This window comes from Diabrotica undecimpunctata, chromosome 10 (genome assembly GCF_040954645.1).
Source record: "Diabrotica undecimpunctata isolate CICGRU chromosome 10, icDiaUnde3, whole genome shotgun sequence".
NCBI classification, from domain to species: Eukaryota; Metazoa; Arthropoda; class Insecta; order Coleoptera; family Chrysomelidae; genus Diabrotica; species Diabrotica undecimpunctata.
The window spans coordinates 20,232,104-20,258,769 of NC_092812.1; the positions used below are offsets into that span (position 1 = coordinate 20,232,104).

The 26,666-nt window shown below is 33.5% G+C and overlaps 1 protein-coding gene across 1 annotated transcript in view; it reads right to left on the bottom strand.

The window, feature by feature from the left end:
- Window positions 1-4,376: 4,376 nt before the first annotated feature.
- The window catches only part of mGluR (metabotropic Glutamate Receptor), a 720,415-nt gene continuing 698,125 nt past the window's right edge, over window positions 4,377-26,666 (bottom strand). Inside the window, exons 12-13 of the mRNA XM_072546856.1 lie at window positions 23,841-24,069; window positions 4,377-4,582 (exon numbers count right to left, since the gene is read on the bottom strand). Coding sequence (XP_072402957.1) covers window positions 4,563-4,582; window positions 23,841-24,069 — 249 coding nt within the window. The 3' untranslated portion in view covers window positions 4,377-4,562. The remainder of the gene's footprint in view (window positions 4,583-23,840; window positions 24,070-26,666) is intronic.

The following is a 26,666-nucleotide window of genomic DNA, read 5'->3' on the forward strand; positions in this document are numbered from 1 at the left end:
ATATACTTAGAGAAAGCTTTGACTACATGGAAAAGAAAATGCGAAGGCATGGGAGTATCGGTACGAAACGAACACCTATATACTTTAAGCTTTGTAGACGATCAAGTAGTGATTGCACAAGACCAAGAAGACCTCAGTTATCACCACCAGTTATACAATACCCATAACTATAGACTGGTCAACAAACACAACCAGAGATAAATGTGGAGAAAAAAATGTTGAATTATGAACTGAGTTTTGAGGTTATGTGCAAATAAATGAGTTAAAAACGGTTGTTTTGATTTTTCTGCCTTGACCATATAAAAGAACGAAAGAAAATACATAAAAAATTTCTATTTAAAAGTTAGCCAAAAATTATTAACATGACCTAAGAAATTATTGAAAATTTCAATGATTTTTCCTGAGCTTAATTTTCAATATAAAAATTTGAAAATAATAAGGCTATTTTGTATTCAAAAGATACATCTTCATGAATTTTTTCAGATTTTTTAAAGCAAAATTGAGTCCAGAAAAAATAAAGTCGAAAAAAGCTTCTTTTTTAGATTTAGGAGGTTCTATGAGTTCTGGGAAGCTAAAAATTTGTACGAAGCCATGGTTTTATATGCTTTATTGAAAGCATTAATCGCGGTGCTGATCGGTGCAGGGGCACTTTTATCCCACTATAGCCTTTGAACTACCAAGGACAGTAAGCACAATGCCACAGATAAAGACGTACGAAGAGCTTCTGTGTCAGGCAACCCAGACGTGTAAACTGTGTCTTAAACATAACTGTATATAAGCAATTGCAGAAAGAAAGATACCCACCGGTCAGAAAAAAGGAGTCCGAACAAAGAGCAAGAATGTGTGCCATGTGTTACATATAGTCAAGTCGCAAAATAACCAACAACTGAACCAAATTATTACACAGCCAAGCGACATACAAGAGTTAAAATAAATGGTGAAAGGTCTTATGGAGCAGATGAGAATCATGCTTAACCTTCTTACCACCGTCGTAACAAAGATGAAGTGATGGACCACAAACTAAAATTTGTGATCTGAAATGCGAATGGCTTGGCCCAACACAAACATGAACTTAGTATAAACTTGGTAAATCTTAAAATTGATCTAATACTAATATCAGAAACATAATTCACAAAAAAGAACGTCTTAAAAATTCCATTCTATACAGTTTACTATACCAGACATCCTAATGGAATCGCCCGCGGTGGCACTTCAATATTAAAAACACAATCAAACATCATCTCGCAACTTTTCTTGCAAAATAATATATACAAGCCGCAAATATAGTTGAAAAAGACTGTACAGGCTCCATTACTTTCTCTGAGGTTTATTGCCCTTCAAAGTATAAAATAAAAAGACTTTAGAGTTTTTCGACGCACTGGGCACGATCCAAAGGAAAAAAAAGGATACTCCATTGTGATAGACAAATGACATCGCTAATGCAGTACACAACAAGAAATAAGCATATCAGAAGTGGCTGCAAATAAATGATCCAGATAATAGACAAACATACGCAAGATCAAATAGAGGAGTAAAAAATCTAGTTACTAAAGCAAAAAATGTTCCGTGAGAAAGTAAATGCGAAGAGCTCAACAAATATATAGGGTCAACAAGATCAAGACAAGCATGGAAAACAATAAAAACCTGAGAACAAACAGAGAAGAAGTGAGCAGAATGGATTTAATAGAAGAAAGATCTTGGATCGAATATTACTCACAACTACTGACTGAAACAAGACCGCAATTCATGAACACCATAACAACAACATAATATGAAGTGGAATACAATGAAGACGATGAAATTACAGGAAGTTGAACATACAATACGAAGTCTAAAAAATCGAAAAGCGAAAATCCAACATATTACGTTACAGAACAGTTGACTCTCAATAAACGTTTTAAGCATTAAGAAAATATCAAAACAAACAACAGACACGGAAACGATTTGCCGTAATGGTAAATAATAATCGGGGTGACTGGTAACCCCCATGGTATTACGTGTGACTTTTCAATTTTTTAGCAAAATTATGCAAGCTACAAAGAATGTGCTCCAGCTAAACATAGAAAAGCAAATATTGGGAAAAGTGAATTTTGTTTAGAATTTTAAGTAAAATAATTTTAGGAGAAGAACACTTTAAGTTACACTTGGGTGTCCAGTTTCTTTTTTTTTTATATAAAGATGTTTGTTTTCGTTTATAATTATTACTTTTATCTCCCTAGAGGATATCACGGGTGATTTAGCACCGACTAATATCATTTACTAACTTTGTTTTAATTATATTTAGGACTTTTATCTAATTTCATAAATAAGTTTTAGCTTTTAAAATACATGTAATAAAATACTTTTGCAGATTTAACTACAGTTTGTTCTGGTTTATTAGCTCAAAGGATACTAAAGTTATTATGAAGTTGCTTAATTTATTGTAATAATTAACATGAACAGCTCAATACGTGGATTAGATTTAAACACCATAACTTTTTTAAAATGTTTGTTATATTAACGACTAGGTATGTATTTAATGCTGCAGTCATCATATTTTATTCATATAACTCTCTGCTGAATATATGTAAAATCGGTATTAGTGGCGGCTTGTCCTATGAGGCGAGTGAAGCGACGCCTCACCGTCTAAAATTTGGCAGAACGCAATTTTTTCTTTGTAGTTTTTTTTAGTGGAGCCATTTTATAATACCTTACTCTAATTTCTACTTACCCACAATTTAAAATCTGCAGGGTGTTATGCCTCGCATGCGGGCATGCGACATTGTTTAAAATCATATTACCATTCTGTGCTTATTAGAATGTTTTTAACACTAAGAATAGTCACATTTTCTCATGCCAGACAGCATAAAAAACCTTTTTGTTTTCAACTTGTAAACATTCTAGTGCTTTTACATAATCACTAGTTTGATTATATCTCTTTATATATAACATCATATAATTTTTTTTTCAATATTACTGTTTTTATTGGATGATGGACGGAGTGGGTGTTTCCAATTCCTTTGCATTTTCTGACGGAAATATTCTCTCTTCTTTCTTGTTGGGTAACATTATTATTTTTATTCAAATAATATAACATCTCCTCTTATCTTCTATTCAAATATTATTATTTTGTTAATTCAAAATCACGCAAATTATAAGATTTCATTTGTTTTTATTTGTTTTTTTTTTAATAATCATGTGATAATTTTACCACTAAATGTTTTGTATTTTTGTCTACATTGGTTTTCAATTCAACTTTTAAATATATACGTGCTTCGTGTGTCGGTGTCATTACTTGTGTTTAAAACTTAAAATAATTTCCAGGCGGCTTATTTCCAAGTTTAATTTAGTAATTAAGGCTATTTTTATTTCAACTATACTAATTTAAATCTGTTATACATGGATTAAGTAAGTTATTACCAATTATATACCAATACGATTACACTATGTGAAATTTTGATTTTATGACCAATTCTTTGTAAGTAACACTGGTAGCTTCAATTACCATCGATATTGTATTACTGCACATGTAAGTCACATTTTACATTCAACACAATTTCACTCAACATGAGAGGTCACTTTTTGGTCTTCTCTTCTAATTTAAAAGCTAAACATAGAAAAGCAAATATTGGGAAAAGTGAATTTTGTTTAGAATTTTAAGTAAAATAATTTTAGGAGAAGAACATACTTACTTCAAAGATAATTTAAAAGGCTTCAGGGCTCCTCATTAATAATGAAGATACTGTGTAGTGCCCGTTTGTTAGTTGCCTTATTTGTTTTTTCTATCTTAATATATTTGATATATTCCTGCTCGCTCTTTTAACGCATCACACGCTTCAATCGGACCAATGACAACAGATATAGAATGTAATGCCCTTTAGGCGATGCCGCAATTCTAATTGTATAAATAAAATAATTGGTATTTCTCCAACTTTCATTAAGAATAGAGTAAAGGAAAATCAGTAATTATAATTTATTAATTATGTAATGATTAATCTAAAAATTGTTTGTATTAGGAATATTATTCTTATTTGTTATGTCTAGTCTTATTTTCATATATTGCGTTTTTGTTTGGTTAATTATTAATCCGTATCTTTTCGCTTCTTCTTCAAATTTCTGGTAAACTTTTTCTAAGCGTTTTTTTGTTCTCGCTAGTATCACCACATCATCCATGTACGCTATGCTGCTATATATATATATATATATATATATATATATATATATATATATATATATATATATATATATATATATATATATATATATATATATAATATATAATAGCAATAAATATAAATATGTTTATAATTAAATTATGTAAATGTAAAAATTTCACACATCCAGTCAATTTAACATATAATCACAAATTAAAAATACAGAATTAATGCTATCGTTTATTGAACATATAAAAATATCAAAATCAAATTATAAATTAGTTAACGTCCAGATAAAAATTAAAAAGTATTATAGTACATATATAAGTAAACCAATGTGTTGTTCCTAATGCAATCTCCCATTCTTTCCGTGGTCGAGTCTCTGTTTTGTGTAAAATCGCCTAGAAACACCGTTAGGCAAAAACATATTTATGTCCCAGTGGTCAATCCTTAAAAAAATAAATAATAAATAAAAAAAAAATAAAATAAACTAATAACTAAAAAAAGTAGGATTAGTAGGATAAGGAATTTTAAGTACATTAAATTATATTGTAAAATAAATAAGCAAAATCTATGAATCGTCGAATGAGCCTTAAAGGGCCCATAGTCACACTTTAGACTTTAGTCTATGCTTTAGACACACTAGTTTATCTTTGTTCTTCAAAATGCCTATACAATAAATTTTCGAAATATATTTAAGATAATTGGATGTGTGGAGATGTGTGAGAGGTAGTACCTTTGTATGGGGTTGACTAAACACTGGCTCTTACAAGCCCATGGTGCTAAAGTAAGCGAATGTAGCTTTCTCAAGTAAAGCTTATCAGTAGTCAGGACCAGATTACGTGGTGAAGAGCCTCTTAATGCTGAACATTACGGATCTAGAGCGGAAGGTCGATAAACATTCCTGGAAATAGTAAACAGGATTTCCAGTACTAACGCTACCACTAGCTAAGACACGACTGTGTCAGTTGGCAGATAAGAATCGTCCCTGCGAGAAAGGCGGTTAGTTAACGAATTGTTTTTTACAAGTTGACGCTACGTGTGGTCGATAATAAGCCAAGCGATTTGCAACTTTAATGAAAGACACTCATGTTTATGTGGTTCTTTGTTAACAACATTAGTCTAAGTGCTGTTTTGTAAGTAGCGTCTAGTTTTTTTAACAATATGGGGAATGCAGGATCATAGTAAGGAACAAAGACACCGCTGACAACTGGGACGGACGTGACTTCAAAGATACTTCAAAGCGAAAGAATCCTTACCGAGTGGGGAATAATAAAAGAAGTTATGAAGGAAGCAGCTCAAAAGTCAAGTAAAGAAGAAAAGAGATAAAAAGAATGGTGTAATGCCGATTGCAAGAGAAGCCTTAACAAACAAAACGAAACAAGACTAAAATACAAGGAATAAATATGAAGCAGAGAGAAGACATGCGAAAAAAGTGTGTAGGTGGAAGAAAAGAGAGCACATGGATATAAAGTCCCAAGAGATTCAAGAACATTATATTAACAAAAAAGTGAGAAACTTCTATCAGGTGACGAAAAGGAGCAGTGGCCAAGGCGCAAGAAAACCAAATTAATACAATAATAAAGAAGAGTACCTAATAGTAGAGAAGCAGGGAAAGCTAGATAGATGACAGAAGCATTACAGAGAGCTGTTTAATGAAGAAACAATTGGAAATGATAATCAGCAAATGGAAATGGTAGGGGAAGTCAATGACCCGGCGTAAACAATAGAGACAGCCACCGTGAAAGAAATAAGAGCAATCACATATAGCATGAAAAAGAATAAAAATGCAGGCAGCACTCATACAGCGGATATGTAGCCAGTTGACGAAAGTCTGGGAGAGAGAAGATATGCTGGAAGTATGCGGAGAGGCAATAGTATGTCCTATTCATAAAAAGGAAGATAAAGCAGTGTAAGAAAACTACAGGGGTCGATGTGCGGATGATGAAGTATCTCCTAACTCAGCAAGAAATTGCTGAGTATTTTTAAACTCTTTGAAGCGAAGGCTAAACAGCAAAAAACAAAGTATATGGAAATGGGACAGACCACATATGAAGATACACAACTAAAAACTACCACAAACAAAAAGAGTTAAGAGTATTGCTTCAAAAATTTGACAGAGTTCGGGTCTCTAGGAGTAACCCTAACAAGTAAAGGAGAAGAAAGCCAGGAAATTGAAAAGTGGATTCCGAGAGGAAGGAAGACGTTCGGAGCTCTACACAAACTACTGGTTCGACTATCTTGCGAGAATGGCAGGCTAAACGTGGGCAAAGGACCCGCTGCTAAAAAGGGGACGGAAAGAAGAGAAGAGGACGACCACGAAAAAAGGGGCTACAGGCGTATAAGGAAGACCTACAAACACTCGGTATATCAAATTGGAAAATTTCGGCCATGGACAGAAGAAAATGGAAGAAAACAGTGGAAAAATTCCTAGCCATGGCCCTCTAGGGCCTATTGAGCTATATATATATATATATATATATATATATATATATATATATATATATATATATATATATATACATATATTAATATGATCCGAAATTGTATGTAGAGAAAAATGTATAGACAAAAAGAAGAAGAAGACAAACAATTTGTAAAATTATGTTATAGTTATATTCTAGATATACGGTTTTAACTTTATTGTGTTGGTGAAGTGCTAAACAGAGACTTTGTCAATTTTAGATTTTTAGATGTTTGAACTGGGACTTTATAAATTATGAAAATCAATAGATTTAAGAATAATTTGTAAATAATAGGTTGCATTGAAATTATGATATCTACCTGCCGTTTTCAGGGATTCATTTCTGTTATCTCAAAAGCTGTCATTAACGATGAAGAAGGTAAACAGTTATTGTCTTGTTTGATTTGTACACCATTACGGGAATTTGAAATTAGTTGAGTTTTAAGAATTCGGAGAGTTTTGGAATTTGGTTGAATGCTTAGAAAGAATGTTTTGATTGGTTACAAGAAATTGTGGAAGGGATAGACAGACGGGAATGAAATTGAAAAAGCAAGGAGGATCATCTGCTGTTGGATAGGAAGCGAGTGAAGACAAAATCGAAAGGAGTGTGCCGATAGTTTGTTTTTTTAAACCGGTGAAAGAAAAATTATTGTGGCGAAAAGTAGTGCAAAGAAAGTATTGAAAGTTGTAGTTACAGTATTTGTAAGTAAAATAATTTACTATTCTTGGAGCGAAGCATAGCTAAGGATAATTTTGGCCTTCCAATAGGAGAAATAAACATTGTTAGGAGTTTGTCCACAGTTTTGTTTTTATAGCAAACGCCGGGAAGGAGTTTGAAACAGAGTAATTTAGGGAAACATTTATTTATAATATCAAGGAGTGTAAACGGAGATTACATGAAGAAAAGATAGAGAAAACAATTGAAAAAATATAAACATGAAGTGGTTAAAGCAGAACCTGGGAAACATACAAATTAATAGCATAAAGAACACAGAAAGACTGGAGACCAACAATATAAAAGAAATTTTACAGATAACGCACGAATATTATACAAATCTCTATAAAACAGAACAAAAACCCAAGAAATCCGTAATCATTTACAACTGAAAATAAAGAACGTTAACTCTGACCTACAACCAGAAATCAGTAAAAATGAAATAAAAAGGCACACAAAAAATGAAGAATAACAAATCTCATGGAAAAGATGGAATAACTGTGGAAATACTAAAAAATGGGGGGAAAACTATAGTGGAAGTCCTTTATGTACTAATGAATAAAATATTGAACACAAAAAAAATACCCACCACATGGAACGAAGCAATAACACTATTACTATTTAAGAAAGGCGATAGAAAAGATCTGAAAAACTATAGGGCCATAACGCTTTTGAATGTAATGTACAAACTGTTAACTAAACTACTAACAAACAGATTAACAACTAAGTTAGATAATTACTAGTCAAGAGAGTAAGCCGGTTTTAGAAAAGGATTCAGTACAAGCGACTATCTGCTTACGATAAAAATATTAATTGAAAAGGCCAACGAATATCAAATCCCAATGTATATGGCATTTGTAGACTTTGAAAAAGCATCCGATAGGGTAGAACATTGGGCAGTAAAGAAGTCTTTACAAAATGGGAGAATAGACTATAGATATACGGACTTAATTTTGAATATATATGATCAAGCAACAACATCCATTAAAATAGTAGATAATAGAGTAATAGAAAAGAGTCAGACAGGGTGACACTATATCACCCAAACTATTCAATCAAGCTTTGGAAGACGTTATGAGGAAATTACAATAGGAAAAACGGGGTATTAACATAAATGGCTAATACTTGAATCACTTGAGATATGCCGACGACATTGTATTAATAACAGATAAAAGGGAAGAATTACAAAATATGATGGATAAATTAAATAGCGAATCAACAAAAATAGGTCTACTAATAAATTATAATAAAACGAAAATGATGACCAACCAACCAGAAGAATTAATAATTACAATTGCACAAACAACTATAGAACAAGTAAAAGAATATGTATATTTGGGACAACTAGTTAAATTAAATAAAGAAAATCAGACCGGAGAAATAAAGAGAAGGATACGGTTGGCTTGGGTATCCTTAGAAAAACTTTCCTGTATACTAAAAAATAGAAAATACCCCCACTATTTAAAAACAAGAGTCTTCAACCAATGTATACTTCCTGTTCTCACCTACGGTTCTCAAACTTGGACTTTTACAAAAGAAAACATGGAAAAAATAGCAAAGACCCAAAGAGCCATGGAAAGGCAAATGCTGAACATCAGGCTATCAGACAAGAAAAGAAATACTTGGATCCGCAACAAAACAAAAGTGACCGATGTATTAACGCAGATATCAAAACTTAAGTGGAAGTTCGCTTAGAGATTTATTTATAAGATATTTATTTAACATATAAAAATCTACAAAGGTATTTGGTCTTTATATTTTGAATTTATTGCACCAATTGATTTGTTTTATTTATTTCCTTCTACTCCACTGTTTTCTCAAGCGCTATTAAAAGAAAATGTAATGTCTTTGAACTCAATTTATAAACCCTGAGATGAGAAAATTCATATATTTATTAATTTGGTGTTTACATTAAAATTTATTAAATAAATTTTTTGTTTTAATTTGCTAATTACATCATTATCTACTAAAGGGGCCTTTATTCTCTTTTTAACCTATTATTATTACGTATATAATGTGGTCGATAGGGTTATACACAAAGAAGTGTTAGTAATAGCTTTATTTTAAATAAATAACTTCTGTAGATGATAATTTTAATATACCGTTTGAGCAGAGAATTAGGTAATACTATATTATGCATTAAATGTTTCCTATGTCTGGTTTTCGCAACTTGTCAATTATTAAGTACACCTTTGAATATAAATAATAATTATAGCCATTATGTCTGACAAAACACACCAAAGAAGTTACATCAACAAAATACTAAGCAGCACACAAAGCTCTTCACTGTTGTAGAACAGACTTCGTAATTTTTAAGGAAGACTGTAATAGTAATTAATTTTTCTTTTGGTAAACCGTCAGTTGATATAGACTTCATTTTCACTTTGTAAAGATATTTTTCATCCGACGAGCGAGGCAATGAAAAATAATCTGGGTGTATGCAATTTTTCAAGCAACAAAAGTATTAAAACTGGTAGTTTATGGAATCCTTGGGGGTTGAATTCCGACAAGTTATTTGTAAGTTCAAAAATACTTCCTACACTGTTAAATAATGTTACAAAAATTCTAGGTTAGATATCCTAAGTTTTAAAAAATTACAAAGTGAACCGGGGTAAGTGTAATTTTGGGCAAGTGCAACCTATGGGCTTATTTGACTATTATAAATGCGTTACAGTGGTGACATCTATAAAACCGTAGTGGCACTCTATTAGCTGTGTTTCTGTAATTTGAAAGGTTAACTGTAACTATTGGTTTTCAAGATAACCATAATTAGTTATTAGAGAGTTTTTGTGCCAGCAAATACGTATACGTAACGTATCTTTTTGACATATAAGCATGCGCATTAATAGTTGAACTAACGTATCTAGATACGTATTACCCATCGAGTTAGAATCTATGGAGAAGCTATGAGCGTATTAACGTGTGTATTAAAAACGGCGTAGGTAGGCGTGGCTAACGGTGATACCATTATGGCGGTGGGATCATGATCGGACTCAATAATATTAAAACTACTATAAAAATATGACTAGATATTCAGAAGATTTAATCATAATCTACAAAGTGCAATACATTTTTAATAAACTATGATTTATTTATCCCGCGGTAAACACTAAAAACACGATATATTATACATAAAGATAAATTAATACAGTCAAATACTATTAATTTATTCTCTGAAGTACGGGCCACTACTTTGTTTACATATTTGTATACTAACCTGTAGAACGTTATTCCTGAAGATTTTTTATTAACATTGCTTCTGCCACTGCAACTACGTTGAGAACAAGAAACCATTATTATGCACTATCACAATATATTATTACAGTTTCTATAAAAGTATTATAAAACTAAAAATATTCGAAAAACAACAAACTTAAATAAACATATACGATCTGTCAAAAATGTCAAAACAATATGGCTGAAGTGAGGTCGTTTTTAGTCACGTGATGCCCTCTCCATAGATTCTAACTCAATGGTATTACCGAACGTAATGGGCTGGTACGTTACGTTCATACGCATCCCCATCGAGCCGAAGGTAACCGAATGCACAATGGGATGTTACCCGATTACCAAAATTTCAACATCCACATTTCATAAGCAGACGTGGTACGTGTTTTTTCACATTTGTGGTTAAGTATATTTTTTTTGATTTTTATAAATAATGGAAAGCAGTAGAAAACGAATTCACTTCAGCAATGAAGATGATTTGTTCTTGTTGAAGGAAGTCGTAGGCAAGAACCCTTACGACCATCCAGAAAGGTGGAATTTAATCCAAAAGCGAAAAATATTTTTATATTTTATATCAGACATGGTATCAAAATTAAAGCGGCCGTATAGTCGTGAAAGATATGGAGAAGAAGGGCATCTTCTATGTCTTCGTCTTCTTCATCATCAATAAAGGCATCTACATTTAATATCGCGACCATCTCAAAAATTAAAAATTGTTCAAAAAAAATATTTGTTATTTATTTTGAATAGCAAAAATAGGGCTAAATGATAAGGGCAAGACTGGCACTGACAATTTATTAGTTATTCACTAATTCGATGAGGGCAACACCATCGTTACGTTGCGTGCAGAACTTTAACTCTCAATTTAACGTTCATCTTCTTCGATACGTTAGTTCTTTACGTATAGGGAGATACGTTACGTTAGGTAGTTACAAAAACTCCCTTTGTCTAGTATATGGAAAGTGGGTACATAGTTCGAGGTGTGAAGTGAAGAGGGTTTAATTATACTTAGTCATTTCTGTTTCTTGGAGTTTAAAAATTTGGTAAGTAGTACAATTTTATTCTTTGTTTTTAATTCTAGCATCAAATTAGAAATTACTTATATTTTGAAGTAAAAAAGCATGTAGGTTACACTTCTTCTTCTTCAGTGCCTTATCCGGTCCGGATGTTGGCGATCATCAAGGCTATCATGGTTTTGTTGACTGCTCTGCGAAACAGCTCCGCTGAGGTCATCCCAAACCATTGTCGGAGATTTTTCAACCACGAGATACGACGGCGTCCCGGTCCTCTTCTGCCAAATACTTTACCCTGCATAATAAGTTGAAGAATTCGATATTTTTCTTTTCTTCGTTCCGCATCACGTGGCCGAGGTACTCAAGCTTACGTTGTTACACGTAGGTTACACTTACCTCTTAAAAATATTTTGGCGGGAAAGTGTAACCAGTTGCATAGGAGAAAGTGTAAACCTGCATGTTATAGGTACTTCAGAGGAAGAAGGTTAATTTTTTGTAATATTGAATAAGTACTTAAGAAACCGTACCTACTGCCTCTAAGGTAAATCATCAGAAACAAATTTTAGGCTGTACGATTTGTTTCTGATGGTTTACTCATTTTCAGATCACTGTTCTGCTTCAAAATGGTTCGCAATTACATAAAGAAAGGGCGACAGCCATTGTATTCAGCTGATACTTTAAAGGTGGCTGTAGAAGAGGTCAAAAGTGCAAGACTTACCTTATATAGAGCAGCAAAAGTATATTCGATACCCAAAGCAACACTTTTTACTCATGTAAACGGCACCCGAGGACTGAAAAGTCAAACACAAGGAAGACTTTCTCTAGATGTTGAAAAATGTATTGCAGACGGAATTAGAAAAATGGCCCAATAGGGGTTTGGACTATCCAAAAAGGAGGTGCTTGAGTTGATCGGAAAATATGTTAGTCGAAATAACATACGTACATCATTTCGTGACGACGTTCCTGGAGATGATTTTTTCAATCGGTTCAAAAAGCTCATAAACTTTCCTTGAAAACAGCGCAAAGTGTTGAAGCTACAAGAAAAGAAAGTATCGATTTTTTCTCCATCGACGAGTATTTTAAGTTGCTCGAACGTTTTTCTGAAAATCTCAGTCCTAGTCAAATATGGAATCTTAATAAAACAAGTTTTTGTCTGGATCCGAGTAAGACCAAAGTGGTAGCACCGACCGGATTTTCTACTTATCAAGCTACAGCAGGGCCCGGGAAAGAAAACATCACTGTTTTAATGGCGTGTAATGCAGATGGACAAAAAGCTCCTCCATTAATCGTTTTCCGTGGAAAAAATGTTTGCTTCTAGCGATCATGAATTTACAGGAACAACCTACGCTGAAACAAAAAATGGCTGGATGAAGTTAGAGACCTTTAGAAATTATTTTAAAAGAAGTTTTTTAAAATTTATTGGAGATAAACGACCTACGTTATTGATTTATGATGGACATAGTTCACATATCGATCTTTAACTTGTTCAAAAAGCAAGTGAACAAAATGTTATTATTCTAAAGCTTCCGCCACATTCAAGTCACGTTTTGCAGCCTGGATCTTTGCGTATTTAGATCGTTAAAAGAAAGATGGAATCAACAGCTCGTTAAGTGGCAAAGACAAAATTATGGAAAAAAAACTTCCAAAACGTGTCTTTTCCGCTATGATATGTAAGATATGGACTGAAACCGAACCCACTATCATAACAAATGGTTTTAAAAAAGCTGGTATAGTCCCGTTTAATGACCAAATTATTCACAAGGATTTATTTGAGCCTCAAATTTATCAGCGGCGGATAAATCAATGCAGAGAAGTCGAATATAATCAATCAGACATGATGAACCTTCCTGTTCAAACTGCCAGTACCTCATCTACAGTAATTGACGATAAAAAGCGAAGCTTAGCAGAGCTTACCATCAATACCATCATCATTAAGCCCAAATACGCAAAACCATGTACATATGGAGCAAACACAAGAAATAATTGAGTCATCAGTATCAGTTAACAGCACACAAAATTATGTTGAACCAGAAACCACACAAGAAAATTCATTCGGCTTAAGAAGTTTTGAAGATACATTATTGGAAACTATTAAACAAAAACCTTTAACTAGTATGAAAAGAAAATGTGTCTGTTTTGGAGCAAAGGTAATTACTTTGATTGAGGCAATAAATAGATTAAAACAAAATATAAAGGCCAAGAAAAATAAAAAAGAAAACATCGAATTAGTTCATACATCCAAAGGTAGAAAAAAGCCAAAGTCATGCAAGCTAATAATTGACGAATCAGAAGAAGAGCCAGATAAATTATTTGATTCCGGTGAGAGTGATCTTGAAAACGAACTTGAGTCACAAGAACAAGAGAATGATTTCATGTAGTCGGTAAATAGAAACATTTCAGCTATCAACGCTGGACACTGGGTGCTTGTTATGATTGCCAGTAAAAAAACTATCATATTAATCCGGTCAACTTAGACATCAAAATAGTTGGCAAATAACAAAAATTGCCGGAGAGCCAAATTTTGGTGGAAAGCTAGAGTTTACCATAACAAATAAAGTTTTAAAAGTCACCGTTGATCCCATGTGTACAACAAAAGTTATTCGGGGTCAAAGGTCAAAATTTGAGATTTTTTGGATTTTTCTCGAAAACGGTAAGTTTTATTAAAAAAAACCTTTAACCAAAGTTGTAGATCTTAACATTATCTACAAAAACAGTTGTTACAATTTTTTTCCTAAAAGGTACCATTCCTGAGATATCGCGATTTTAGAAGTTACTTTATACATTATATGCACATATATAAGCCACGTATATAAATATATTATGTGGCACTTAAGACAAGTATAAATGCCTATTTGTGTCTCTTTTATATAATATATTATACTATTCTGAAAATATTTTTTCAAAAGATAATCAGTCCCAAACTGAATTTCCTTTATCCACGTGGCCTTGAAAAACATTTGGCTATATCATTGTTTAAAAAAGAACAGATTGTCTATTGTAAGCAATGGCCTCAGTATTGTCCTTAGGTCTTGTTCATATTATCTGTTTCGTTTAGTGCTAAAGGTTCAGTTCAAGTAGATATAAGTACTTACTACAAGTGTTTACCATTTAGTACCGTTACCTTTATTTGTACTATTTGTACAATTTTATAGTTTTAAAAATGTCTCAGTTTTGCTTTATTTGCAATAAACTTTTAAGTGAAACTAAAACAGTTGTGGTTGATCGTGGAATGCCAAATTTAATCAAAGCTAGTGTCGCGAGAGGTGATGAGTTTATTCAGTATTTAAGAACTCAAAAATCCGTTACAATACACGTGCATTGCAGAAAATCATACATTCGGAAAACTTCAATCGCTGCAGTGAAAAGACCAAATGAAGAGTCAGAAAGGAGCAGTGAAGGTCAACAAGAAGATAATTTATCAAATATTAATTTAGAAAAAATCCCTTTACAAGGTCAAGCAGCTCCTCCCAAGAAAAAGCGATGTCGTTGGATGAAAGCAGATCCTTCTAATTGGAGTAGAAATATTGAGAGGAAAAAAATGTTTGATTGTTTGCCACATAAAACAAAAAAAGAAAGACCTGCAAAAGTTCCTTAAAAATGAAACGTGACAAGTAAATTTAAATGCAATACAAATTTTAATGATACGGATAGGCTTAAAATTTGCAAATCATTTTGGGGTCTTTCTAGTTATACCAGGCAAAAGGATTTTATCTTAAAATTTATAATACAAAAACCACCAGCGCGACCTGGAGCAAATGTGGATGGAACCTTCTAAAAAGCGAAAGCATAGCAGGGATTGCTACCTAATGAAAAACGGGCAAAATAGAAACCAGCACATAGCAGCCCTACTGCTTTTTCTTACTCCAACCACAAACGTTGATATTATTGAGCAAACATTTTTGGAGTCTGGCCATTCTTTCATGGAAGTCGACAGTATGCACAGCGCAATTGAGAGAGAAAAAGGCATGTATCAGATAACTCTCTCATGGAATGAGTGACCATAATGAAAAAGGCCAGATCCAGCACAATTAATAAAAAGGCTAATCCGTATCATGTTAATCAATTAAGTTTTTCCGATATAATTGACCTTAAAGATCTTAGTCGATCGGATAGCCAAGCGGGCTGGGCGGCTGGCTTCTCCTTCGCTTCACTGCGAGAGATGTCAGTTCAATCCTCGGCTCGGTGTACAGAAAACAAAAAGGCTAACGCAGCAGTTTAAAATTCTAAATGAATCTTAGTACAACAATGATTAAAAATGGCCCTAAAGATACTGACGGTAATACGATAAAATGGCTTAAAATAAAGTGTCTACGTTATGAAAAACAATATCCAGGTATAATTAAATTCAGTTAGTCATACTGGACCCTTCTTCTTCTTCAAGTGCCATTTCCGCGGCGGAGGTCGGCAATCATCATAGCTATTCGGACTTTTGAGACGGCTGCTCTGAAAAGTTAATTTGATGTACATCCGTACCACTCTCTCAGGTTGCGCAGCCATGACATTCTACGCCTCCCTATGCTTCTCTTTCCTTGGATCTTTCCCTGCATAATCAGTTGGAGCAAGGTCTATTTCTCTCCACGTGTAATATGTCCGAGATATTCTAATTTTCTTGTTTTTATTGAATTTAAAATTTCCATTTCTTTGTTCATCCTTCCCAGAACCTCTTTGTTTGTGACGTGTTCTGTCCATGATATTTTCAGAATTCTTCTGTACACCCACAGCTCAAATGATTCCAGTTTTTTCATTGATGTCGCATTCAAGGTCCAAGATTCCATTCCATAAAATAAGGTCGAAAAAACATAGCACCTCGCCAACCTAACTCTTAGTTCCAGTTTTAAATCTCTGGTACATAGAACTCTTCTCATTTTGTTGAAATTTGCTCTAGCCTTTTCTATTCTTATTTTTATCTCCTGATTGTAATCATTTGTGAAGTTAATCATTGTTCGCACTTATGCATATTTGTCCACTTGTTCGACGTTGGTTTCGTTTATTAGAAGATTCTCGTTATTTCTTTGAGTTTTCGATATTCTCATAAATTTCGTCTTCTTGACATTCATTGTTACACCATACTCTTTTCCATACTCTGCTATTCTGGTCACCAGTCTCTGAAGATCTTCAGTGTTTTCGGCTAAGATCACAGTGTCGTCCGCATATCTAATGTTGTTAATGGGAACTCCATTTACCTTTATTCCAGCTGTTTCACCCTCAAGAGCTTTTTTCAGGACCTCTTCGGAGTAGGCATTGAAAAGAATTGGCAATACGCATCCCTGTCTTACTCCACATCTAATTTCAATTTCTTCTGACAGCTGTTCGTTAACACGTACTTTTGCTCGCTGTTTATAGTATAAATTTGATATGATCCTGAGGTCGTTGAAGTCAATCTTCTTTGATTTCAGGACATTCATTAAATGTTTATGTCGTACTTTATCGAATGCTTTATTATAGTCAATAAAACATGCGTATATATCTTGATTGACGTCCAGGCATCTTTGTATTAGTATATTAAGTGAAAAAAGAGCTTCACGTGTTCCTAGGCCTTTGCGAAAACCAAATTGTGTATTATTAACGTCTATGTCCAGTTTGTGATATATTCGGTTATGGATGACTTTAAGTAGTAACTTTAGCGTATGAGACATTAAGCTAATGGTGCGGTAATCGCTGCATTCTCTTGCGTTTTTCTTTTTAGGGAGACAAATAAAAATAGATGTTAACCACTCTTTGGGTAATACGCCTGAACTATAAATTTGGTTCAAGAGTGTCACTAAAACATCAATGTGCTTCTCATCTAGAATTTTTAGGATTTCTATAGGAAGCATATCAGGTCCAGGGCTTTTCCCGCTTTTCATTGTTTTTAATGCGTGCAATATTTCTTCTTTTGTAATATATGGACCTATTTCTTCTGACGTAAGTTCTATGTGCTCCAGATCTCCTCTTTCATCATCGAACAATTCATCGATATATTCTGCCCATCTTTGTATTTTCTCGTCCGTATGTGTTATAGCAGTACCGTGTCTATCCAGAATTGCACAAGTGGGATTTTGTTTTCTTAGTCCTGCCAGTTCTTTGACTTTCTTGTGTAGGTTAAACAGATCATATTTATTTTGAAGGTCTTCGATCTGGACCCTACATTACTCTTAATGTTTGTAAGCGAGGTCGCCAAAATACAATTACAGATATCCAAAAAGCTTACCAACAACCACTTCCCATAAGCATTCTGAAGAAACAAGACTTAATGAAACTTTGTCGTAAAAGTATTATACCGGAAGAGCTACATCCCTGGTATGAATCGTTAGTCGTCACAAACAATACTTCAGAATATACTGCAGAACTTCCTAGAGAAGACGACGAAGAAGATCAAGAAGAAGAAAGTAAATGATTTTTTAAAACCCTATTTTGTATTCTTAAAGTTATTAATTAATAAAGTAACTAACTGATACTTCATGGAATTTTGTTGTGCAAAAATTCACTAACTCCATATTTTTCTCAAAACATTATGAAAAAATAAACTTTGTTTGAAAAATATTGGCACAAAGTTTACACCAGATATTTAAGTTTGTAAAAAAATATAGTTCATAAATTGTTTTTAAAAGATAATTTATAAAATCAATTTTCATCTTTAACTTCCAACAACTCGAAACTACAAAATTGTTAGTTAGTGACTTTTCGCAGTAATATGACGATATATCTGATTACACTTTAAAAGCTACCTATCACTTATCTAGAATGTCTTGTCACTTGCAAGCAATTTTCACTTCCTGCTGTCATGAGTTGGTTGTTGCCACTCAGTGGAGAAAGTCCTTGTTCGAGCTGAGGATTAACAAATGTAATCCCTTAACATCGACCTAGTGTCTTAATAATTACAATGTTTTTTACCTTAATTATAAAATTTAAGGGTCATCTGACCTCATTATGTGGCTAGTTTTAAATACTTTATGGACGTAAATCTTAACCACATTTTCAATTTAACCGTCAAAGTTCTACCCTTTTCCCATCCGATAGGATTGAAAACGTTTTAAAAATTTATAAATTCATTTTTTATAATTTTTTTAATTTTTTAATAAATATTATACCATTTTACCAAAGAAATTTTACTTTACAGTAAGCTTTTTAGAATGTTTTTAGTAATTTCCTTTTTTAACGCTTTTTAAAGCTACTTTTTAGTTCACTGGTAGATAATATCTTTCATTAAAATCATTGAATAACTCAGAATTTTTTTGTTAATTTTAAAATTGTTTTTATTTGTGATCCTTCGGACTTAATTTAGCGTGTGATCTTCTGTAGTAGCTTTTCTTTATTTTTAGTCCTCTTAGGAAACCGGGAAGCTTTTAGACTACTATTTAATAGTACTAGGGGACTTCCATTCAGTTAACTTCATTTCCTGTAGGCCAGAGGGCAATAACTGAGATAAATACTGCCGATAACCCAGCCGCTCGAAAGAAGTTGCAACTGTTTATTATGAAAGATGTTTAATTCAATTTATTTCATTTTATTGTTAATTTAAACTTTATTTTGTTACTAATTTAGTTTTTTCAATTCCGAGATGTATAAGAATTTTACGTATTTTGTTTAATATACTTTTTAAATGATTTAGTTTGGTTTAATCTATTGATATTGAGTTTTTTGGCGAAGAGAAGAGTCAATACACTCTAAGAATATCTGGGCTAGCTAGAATGAACGTAATCGTTGGTTTTAAGCAACAAGTAATATGAATATACAGGGTAAGATATAATTACAGGGACATAAGACAAGAATAAGATTAACCTTCGATTGATAACATGTCTCTCACACCGACTGATTCAAATTTTCGCAGTTTAAGCCCAGCTAATTATTATTTCAATGTGAATTCACAGTACCCTTAATGCATTAATAGGAATTTTAAATATTATATATAATTCGGTCCCACAAACCGACGTTATAGTTGCCGTTACATTTTGAGGTAAAAGTAATTTGTTTGATTTTTTGTTTGCAGTACTGATTTATATTTTGGGGCGTAAGTTTATAATTAATTATGAGAGGAAACAAGAATAGCTGTTGCGGCTTCATGGGGAAGTTTTAACTAATTCAGAAGCAGAAGCAGATGATGATCATGGAAGTTTGATCCTCGACCATTTTATAGAAACTATTGGGGATATAGACTCGAAAGAGGAGTTTGAAAATAAACAACACTCACCTATTCTTGTAGAAATGTTAGTCGAGCACACCGTGTCTCATCGGTAAAGATGGAACTAAGAGATGGAGAAAATATCCTGCATCAGCACGGAATGTTCGAACACTCACTGAAAATATTATCACCCATTTACCTGGACTTAAGGGAGATACAAAGCATAAAAATAAAGCTTCAGAAATATAAGAATGCTTCCTTTCTCCCAGGATATTGGAAAAAATTGTTACTTACACCAATAAATTTATAAAAATGCAAGCCTATGACGTTTCGCAAAATCGTTCTTTTAGGCCAACTGATTTATTAGAAATAAAAGCGTTATTGGGATTTTTATGTATTTCTGGTACTGACAAAGATAGCCAGAGACACGCTGAAGATTTATTTAGGAGAAACGAAATGGCTATGGAGATACTTAGATTTACTATGTCCCGGATACGATTTCAGTTTTTGTTGAAACATACTCGTTTCGATAATAAAGCTACTAGGCAAGAAAAAGTACAAGTCGACAAATTAGCTCCAATTATCGAAATTTACGACGATTTTGTATCCAATTTGTACCAGCATTACAATATGTCAGTATTCACCACGATTGACGAAAAACTCGAAGCATTTCGAGGTAAGTGTCCTTTTAAAATTTCTATGCCTAAAAAATCGAATCGCTACGGAATAAAAATATATGGCTTAGTGGATACCAAAATGTTTTATACTGCAAATTTGAAAGTGTACATAGGAAAACATCGTGCCGGACCATTACAACGGGATACTTTGATTTTGGCATTAGTGCGGCGACTTTGTTCACCTACAACACTACAACAAAATGAAAGGAGGCGTCGACGTTGTTGACAAAATGTGCAAAGCCTACTATTCCGCTCGTGCAACTCGTCGTTGGCCAATGGTCATTTTTTTATAGCGCCATGAACGTTGCTGGAATAAATAGTTACGTCATTTACACCTCGAATAGCCAAACAAAAATCGATAGAAGAAAATTCTTAGAAAATGTAGGATTTCAATTACTTAACTCACATATAATATAATATATAGTTGGGGTTAGTTATAGTTGGTTGGGGTAAGTGGGGTTAGATGATAGGGACTTCATCATCTATAATATATATTACAACCAAACAGCCAATATTAAAGTGGATGAAGAATTGACAGAGGCAGTCTCCATAGATAGAGGAGTGAGGCAAGGATGCATTCTGTTCCCGGAGTTATTTAATATATACTCTGAATATATCTTCGAGCAAGCGCTAGGCGAACTACAAAAAGGCGTATTATTCAACGGAATACGTCTAAACAACATTAGATATGCCGACGACGCAGTAGTTTTGCAGATAGTCTGGATGGTTTGCAAAGAATAATGTCGCGTATATCAAATATAAGTAGAGAACACGGACTTGATCTTAATACGAAGAAAACAAAGTACATGGTAGTCGGTACGCGCGAAATATTAAATACACAGCTTTTGGTTAACCAACATCCAATTGACAGAGTGGACAGCTACACATACCTTGGTACCAACATTAACAGCCAATGGGATCACTCCAGTGAAATAAAACAACGCATAGGAAAAGCGAGATCGACGTTCATAATGATGAAGTCTCTTTTCAGAAGTCACGATTTACCACTTGCTACCAACATCTCTCTCATTAGATGCTATGTATTTTCTACGTTATTATACGGAGTAGAGGCCTGGACGCTTTCCAAAGCTTCTTTAAGAAAACTCGAGGCATTCGAGATGTAGTGTTACAGACGTATTTTAAGAATTTCATGGGTGGATCGTGTGACTAATGTTAAGGTCCTACGTAGAATAGGCAAAGAATGCGAGATTATTAACACCATCAAAGAGCGCAAACTAGAATATATTGGCCATGTTATGAGGAATGAACAGAGATACGGCTTGTTGCAACTCATTCTTCAGGGCAAGGTATTTGGAAAGAGAGGACCAGGGAGAAGAAGAATATCTTGGCTTCAAAACCTGAGAAAGTGGTTTAATACATCGACAACCGGACTATTCAGAATAGCAGCAAGCAAAGTTAGGATAGCCATGTTGATCGCCAACATCCGGAACGGATAGGCATCGTAAGAAGAAGAACTCACATATTCATCGACAAGCACAACAGCAAACCTTTCTCAGGATAATCCGTTTGCGTCTTTCTGAAATATGTGGAATAGAAACTAAGAATGTTGCCCCCAGAATCAAACTTATGAACTATGTAAGTACTGGAGCAATAAAAAAGTCGAAGAAAAAGATATTTTTTACAAACTAAAAATATTTGTGTCTAGAGCATCTGAGATCTTACATCCAGTAACAAATAATCCAAAATATTACTAGTATTATAAAGAGTATTTTTTACAAAAAAATACAAATAAATAATAATATCCAATTAAATTTGCGGAAAGAATAAATGGCCCTAGTAGTTGCTCGCCTTTAATATAAAACCAACTTTTTATTTTATACTTATAAATCTATCTTTATTAGCATGCAGGTTTTCGTTTTTCCAGTAATGGCTATTTCGCTAATAAAAATCTCTCATCTAGTAAAAGTTGCTTTATCCGTAAACATAATATGGTTAATATAATATCAATACGCACTATGTTTGCTTAGTAACCATTAGCCTAATTGTAATTTTCGTGGAAAATAAGGATCAAACATGTTTTTACAATGACTTGTTAAACTGTTTGTTCGGGCTGTTAGGCCGTTGTCTTCTGAGATTAGTTCTCTAAGAACTAATTGAGATTAGTTCTCTAAGAACTAATGAGTCTAATCTCAGAAGACAACGGCCTAACAGCCCGAACAAACAGTTTAACAAGTTAGACGCTGGCCGTGAAAGCCTAACGCATTTTATCATGTTTTTACATTCTTTGGAATTTTAGACTAATAGATTACTGACTTACTCTTGTTGCTGCTAAAACTTAGGCGGTCTGATAAGTACTTAACCTCACTGTCCGATGGTGCCACTATCCTACCCAAGAGAAATCTATTATCGCGTAATAAATTCTCGTCGACGGCTAATGTCAAAATTTCAGTCAAATCAGACTCGTAGTTTTGTTTTGACCGTGTGTGAACGTTTCCGCGGTGAGTCGTGAGGCGTATCCGCGGATTTTAGAAAAAAGAAAAAACAACAATATCGGTTGGTGATTCGATTCTTGTTTTTGAAAGAGAAATAGCATAGAGAAATCAAAGAGCGCTTGAATGCAGCGTACGGTGACTCTTCTTCTTCGATGGCAACCGTCAAAAATTGGTATAACGAGTTTCAACGTGGTTACACATCGGTTTTTAATGAGAGACGTCTTGGTGCCCCGAAGGATACGGAGGATAACGTGACAAAAATCTATGATCTCGTATTGTCAGACCGCCGATTGAAGTTGCGCGAGATAGCTTAGACAGTAGACTTCTCAAAAACTACATATTTCATATCCTGCATGAAATTTTGGGCATGAGAAAGCTATCGGTGCGATGGGTGCCACTCCGGACAACAAGCGCAACCGTGAAACCAATTCAGAGCAGTGTTTGATGCTATTTAACCGTAATCCGAAGGAATTTCTACGACATTTCGTATCCATCGACGAAACATGGATCCACTGATTTACAGCAGATACCAAAGAAAAGTCGAAACAATGAACGGCACCAGGCGAACGTGCTTCGAAGAAGACTGTCCTATCGACAGGAAAGGTAAAGGCCACAATTTTCTGGGATTCACAATGAGTGATCTACATCGACTACGTGGAGAAGGACAAATCCATCATATTTTCCAGATTTGTCTGCGTGCGACTTCTTTTTGTTTTTAAACCTAAAAAAGGCGCTCTACGGGCAGAAATAAAGTCGAATTAGGAGGTCATAACCGCCAGGGAAACCTACTATGCAGACCTAGAGAAAACGTATTTTTCAGATGGGTTAAAGAAGTTGGAGAATCCAATCAATCCCTTTTGTAGGTTAAGTCTTATCAGACCGCCCTAGTAGTTAATGTTAACTTACATTAGAATTTTCTTGAGCCTTAAATTTTGCAACAAAAGCACTTAAATGGTGCCCATTCCTAAGTTATCTAGGCAATAGAATTTGCATATATATCGCATGCTGTTGTCTTTTCATAAACTATTTGAATAAAACTTTCATTTTTATACTTACCCTTTTGGGTGGTTGTAGAAGGTGCAGGAGCATAAGTGGAAGTGGGAGCTGAGCTGGAGTTGTACTTTTTGTAGGCAGCACTATTCATAGTCAGCTTGCGAACATTTTTGTCTGGATGAAGAACGATGATGTAAACCTTTGGAGAGTACAAACAAACCAGAGCCACTGTTGCATTCATGCTAGTTGCCACGCAGAGAGTTGTTAGTTGTGTCTGCAACAAAGATGAAACCTGTTCCTATAAAATCGAAGGTGTCTGTGAAAGGAAGCATTAGACAAAAAGGTAAAAGGAAAGAAATTTGTAACACAATCTAAATTTTGATTTTTGATGATAATAAAATTAAAAAAGTTGCCAATGTTGTTTCTGAATTGCTCAGTCATTTTCATCTCCCTTTCTCCTTTTGCGGATCTTAAATTATATTTACTAGTCTAGGTAGTCCTTTAGTTTAGTTTTACATATTAACAAATTACAAAATAAAAAACTTTTATTAAAAACTCCTTTATAAAAGGTATATCTATTTAAACGAACGGGCTACATTACAGAATGTTTTCGGACTGATAAGATCATCTTCAGTCTTACCACTCAATGAGGTAAGTTTTTTTTCGCAAATACTCTACAAATAAAATGTTTGTAGTTGACGTCATGTTTAAGGCACTTAAAAATAAAGCACTCGCAACAGTGGTAATACATTTTAACATTTTATTATGAGGATACTAATACCTTGACAGTAAAAATAAAACACTCGCATACTCGCAACAATGGTAACGCATTTTAACATTATTTTTTTATGAGGATACCAATCCCTTGACGGTTTTATTTAGCAAAAATAAAATCAGTATCTACCTAACTTGAACGTAAAGTAAATACTTAACTGCTTACTATTTGTAAATTTTCCAAAGTAAATCAAATCGTTGATTTCCGAAGTGGAAATTGAAACATCAATATACTTACTTTAACCTTTAAAGCCGGAAATACACATGCCTGTTACTAGCAAAATGGCAGTACCAGTACCTAGCAACACCAGCTATTGTCCCCAAACTCGCAAGTGTGTACGTTAACTGACGTGCTAGTTCCTCCCATGCTATAGCTAATTGCAAAGAATTTGATTTTTTTTAATAGCAGTCTTATGTAGTAGATATGAATAGCAGAAAATTGTCAGATTTGTTGTGTTGCTGATAAAAATTAATCGTTTTATTTTTAAACTTGTTAATTTAAAGTGGAGTGATGAAAAAACCATCAAATTTATTGCTATATATATATAGAGAATTTTAGTGTCTTTTGAATTCTAAATCATCTCTATATAAAAATAAAATAGCCCGTAAAGGAAATGGGTAAAGGTATTACTATAAAGGAGATAAAAACCAAAATAAAAAATTGCTACAAGATTTTCTCTCCTACGAACCCAATTTTTCACCCAAATTTTTTTTGAGTTCCGCTTCTGATTCTTTATTAAATTTCTCACAATATCTGTAGTCATCAGCAATATGTGCTTGTTGAATTCATACCGAATACCTTTCACGGATCCCCTTTTTTTGTTGGAAACTCAAAAAAATTTAATTACAAAACAAGTACTTTAGTTTCAGATAAAAACCACTCGATTTTTTACTAGCACTGGCATGTATAAAAATCTATCCCGCTTTTTCGCCTTGCCAGTATAGGCAAGCGAGCTACTGGCATGCCAATTACTAGCAAATGTGTTTTCTGCTTGCCAGTTTGGCATGCCAGCTACTTTCCCAATTTACTATAGATAAAGTCACGTTGAGATGGCAGTGTACGGATATAGGATAACAGCGTTGCCAATTCTACTGCCATTGTAAGTTTTGCTACTTTTGTAAAATAAGCAGGGCCAAACTCACGGTAAACTAAGATATGTTTAGGTAAGCTAAAGTTGTTAATAGAAAATTCGTGAATGAAATAAATGGTAATAATTCCTAAAATGCTTTTATACATAATACCGCAGTTAATAGGGAAAAAAATATGAAAAATATTCTACAGGTTTTTTAATGTTCTAAACGGTAGATAAGGGATAACTGATGATAATTCCTTGAAGAATTACAGCCAATTTTGCTTTGTTTATTTTTTAAAGAAAGATGAAGTTTGGAAAAAATCATTCTTTTGCCTATTTTGTTCCTCGTACATTTTAGGGAAAAATGTTTCAAATAAATGTTACAGATCTTAAACAGTTTTTTAATTTTTTAGTTTGTAAATTAAAATACATAAACAAATGACTGAGATAATTGCAAAAAACCCCTAATTGAGGCCCCTAGAACACAAAGGTGTAAGTGCAGTTGCTTATCACTTAGCAACTGATATCTAACAACAGGCACGTACTTTTGGCTTCAAACTTTCTACATTAACAACAATAACACCATCAAAAATTACATGTCATTGAAAACATGCTGAAAACTGAAAAAGTGCTACCTAGGTTTTTAAATTTATATCGAACTTTGAACAAAGATTTTTCAAAACTTTGTTTTTGGCACTTACACCCCTTGTGTTCTAGGGGCCTCAATTGTGCACTAATTTATTAAATGTTCATAACTTTATTTTTTGCATAATGACGTCTAATATAACTACTTGAAATTATGTCGATTAATGAGTTATTTAAGTGTGCTACATTTCAACCAGATCAACTAAATATTTTATTACCTTTACTGAGAAAAGAATACCCCCGAGAAACAATTTTCAATCATCTTCATTTTCATAATCTAGTTCATCTTCAGAGTCATCGTTTAATGAAATTCTAATAGGTTCAATGTCATCTTGAATGTTGTCTACTGTCCAAAAATTATTCTCCAATTTTATAACATGGTTGACGTAATTTTTCC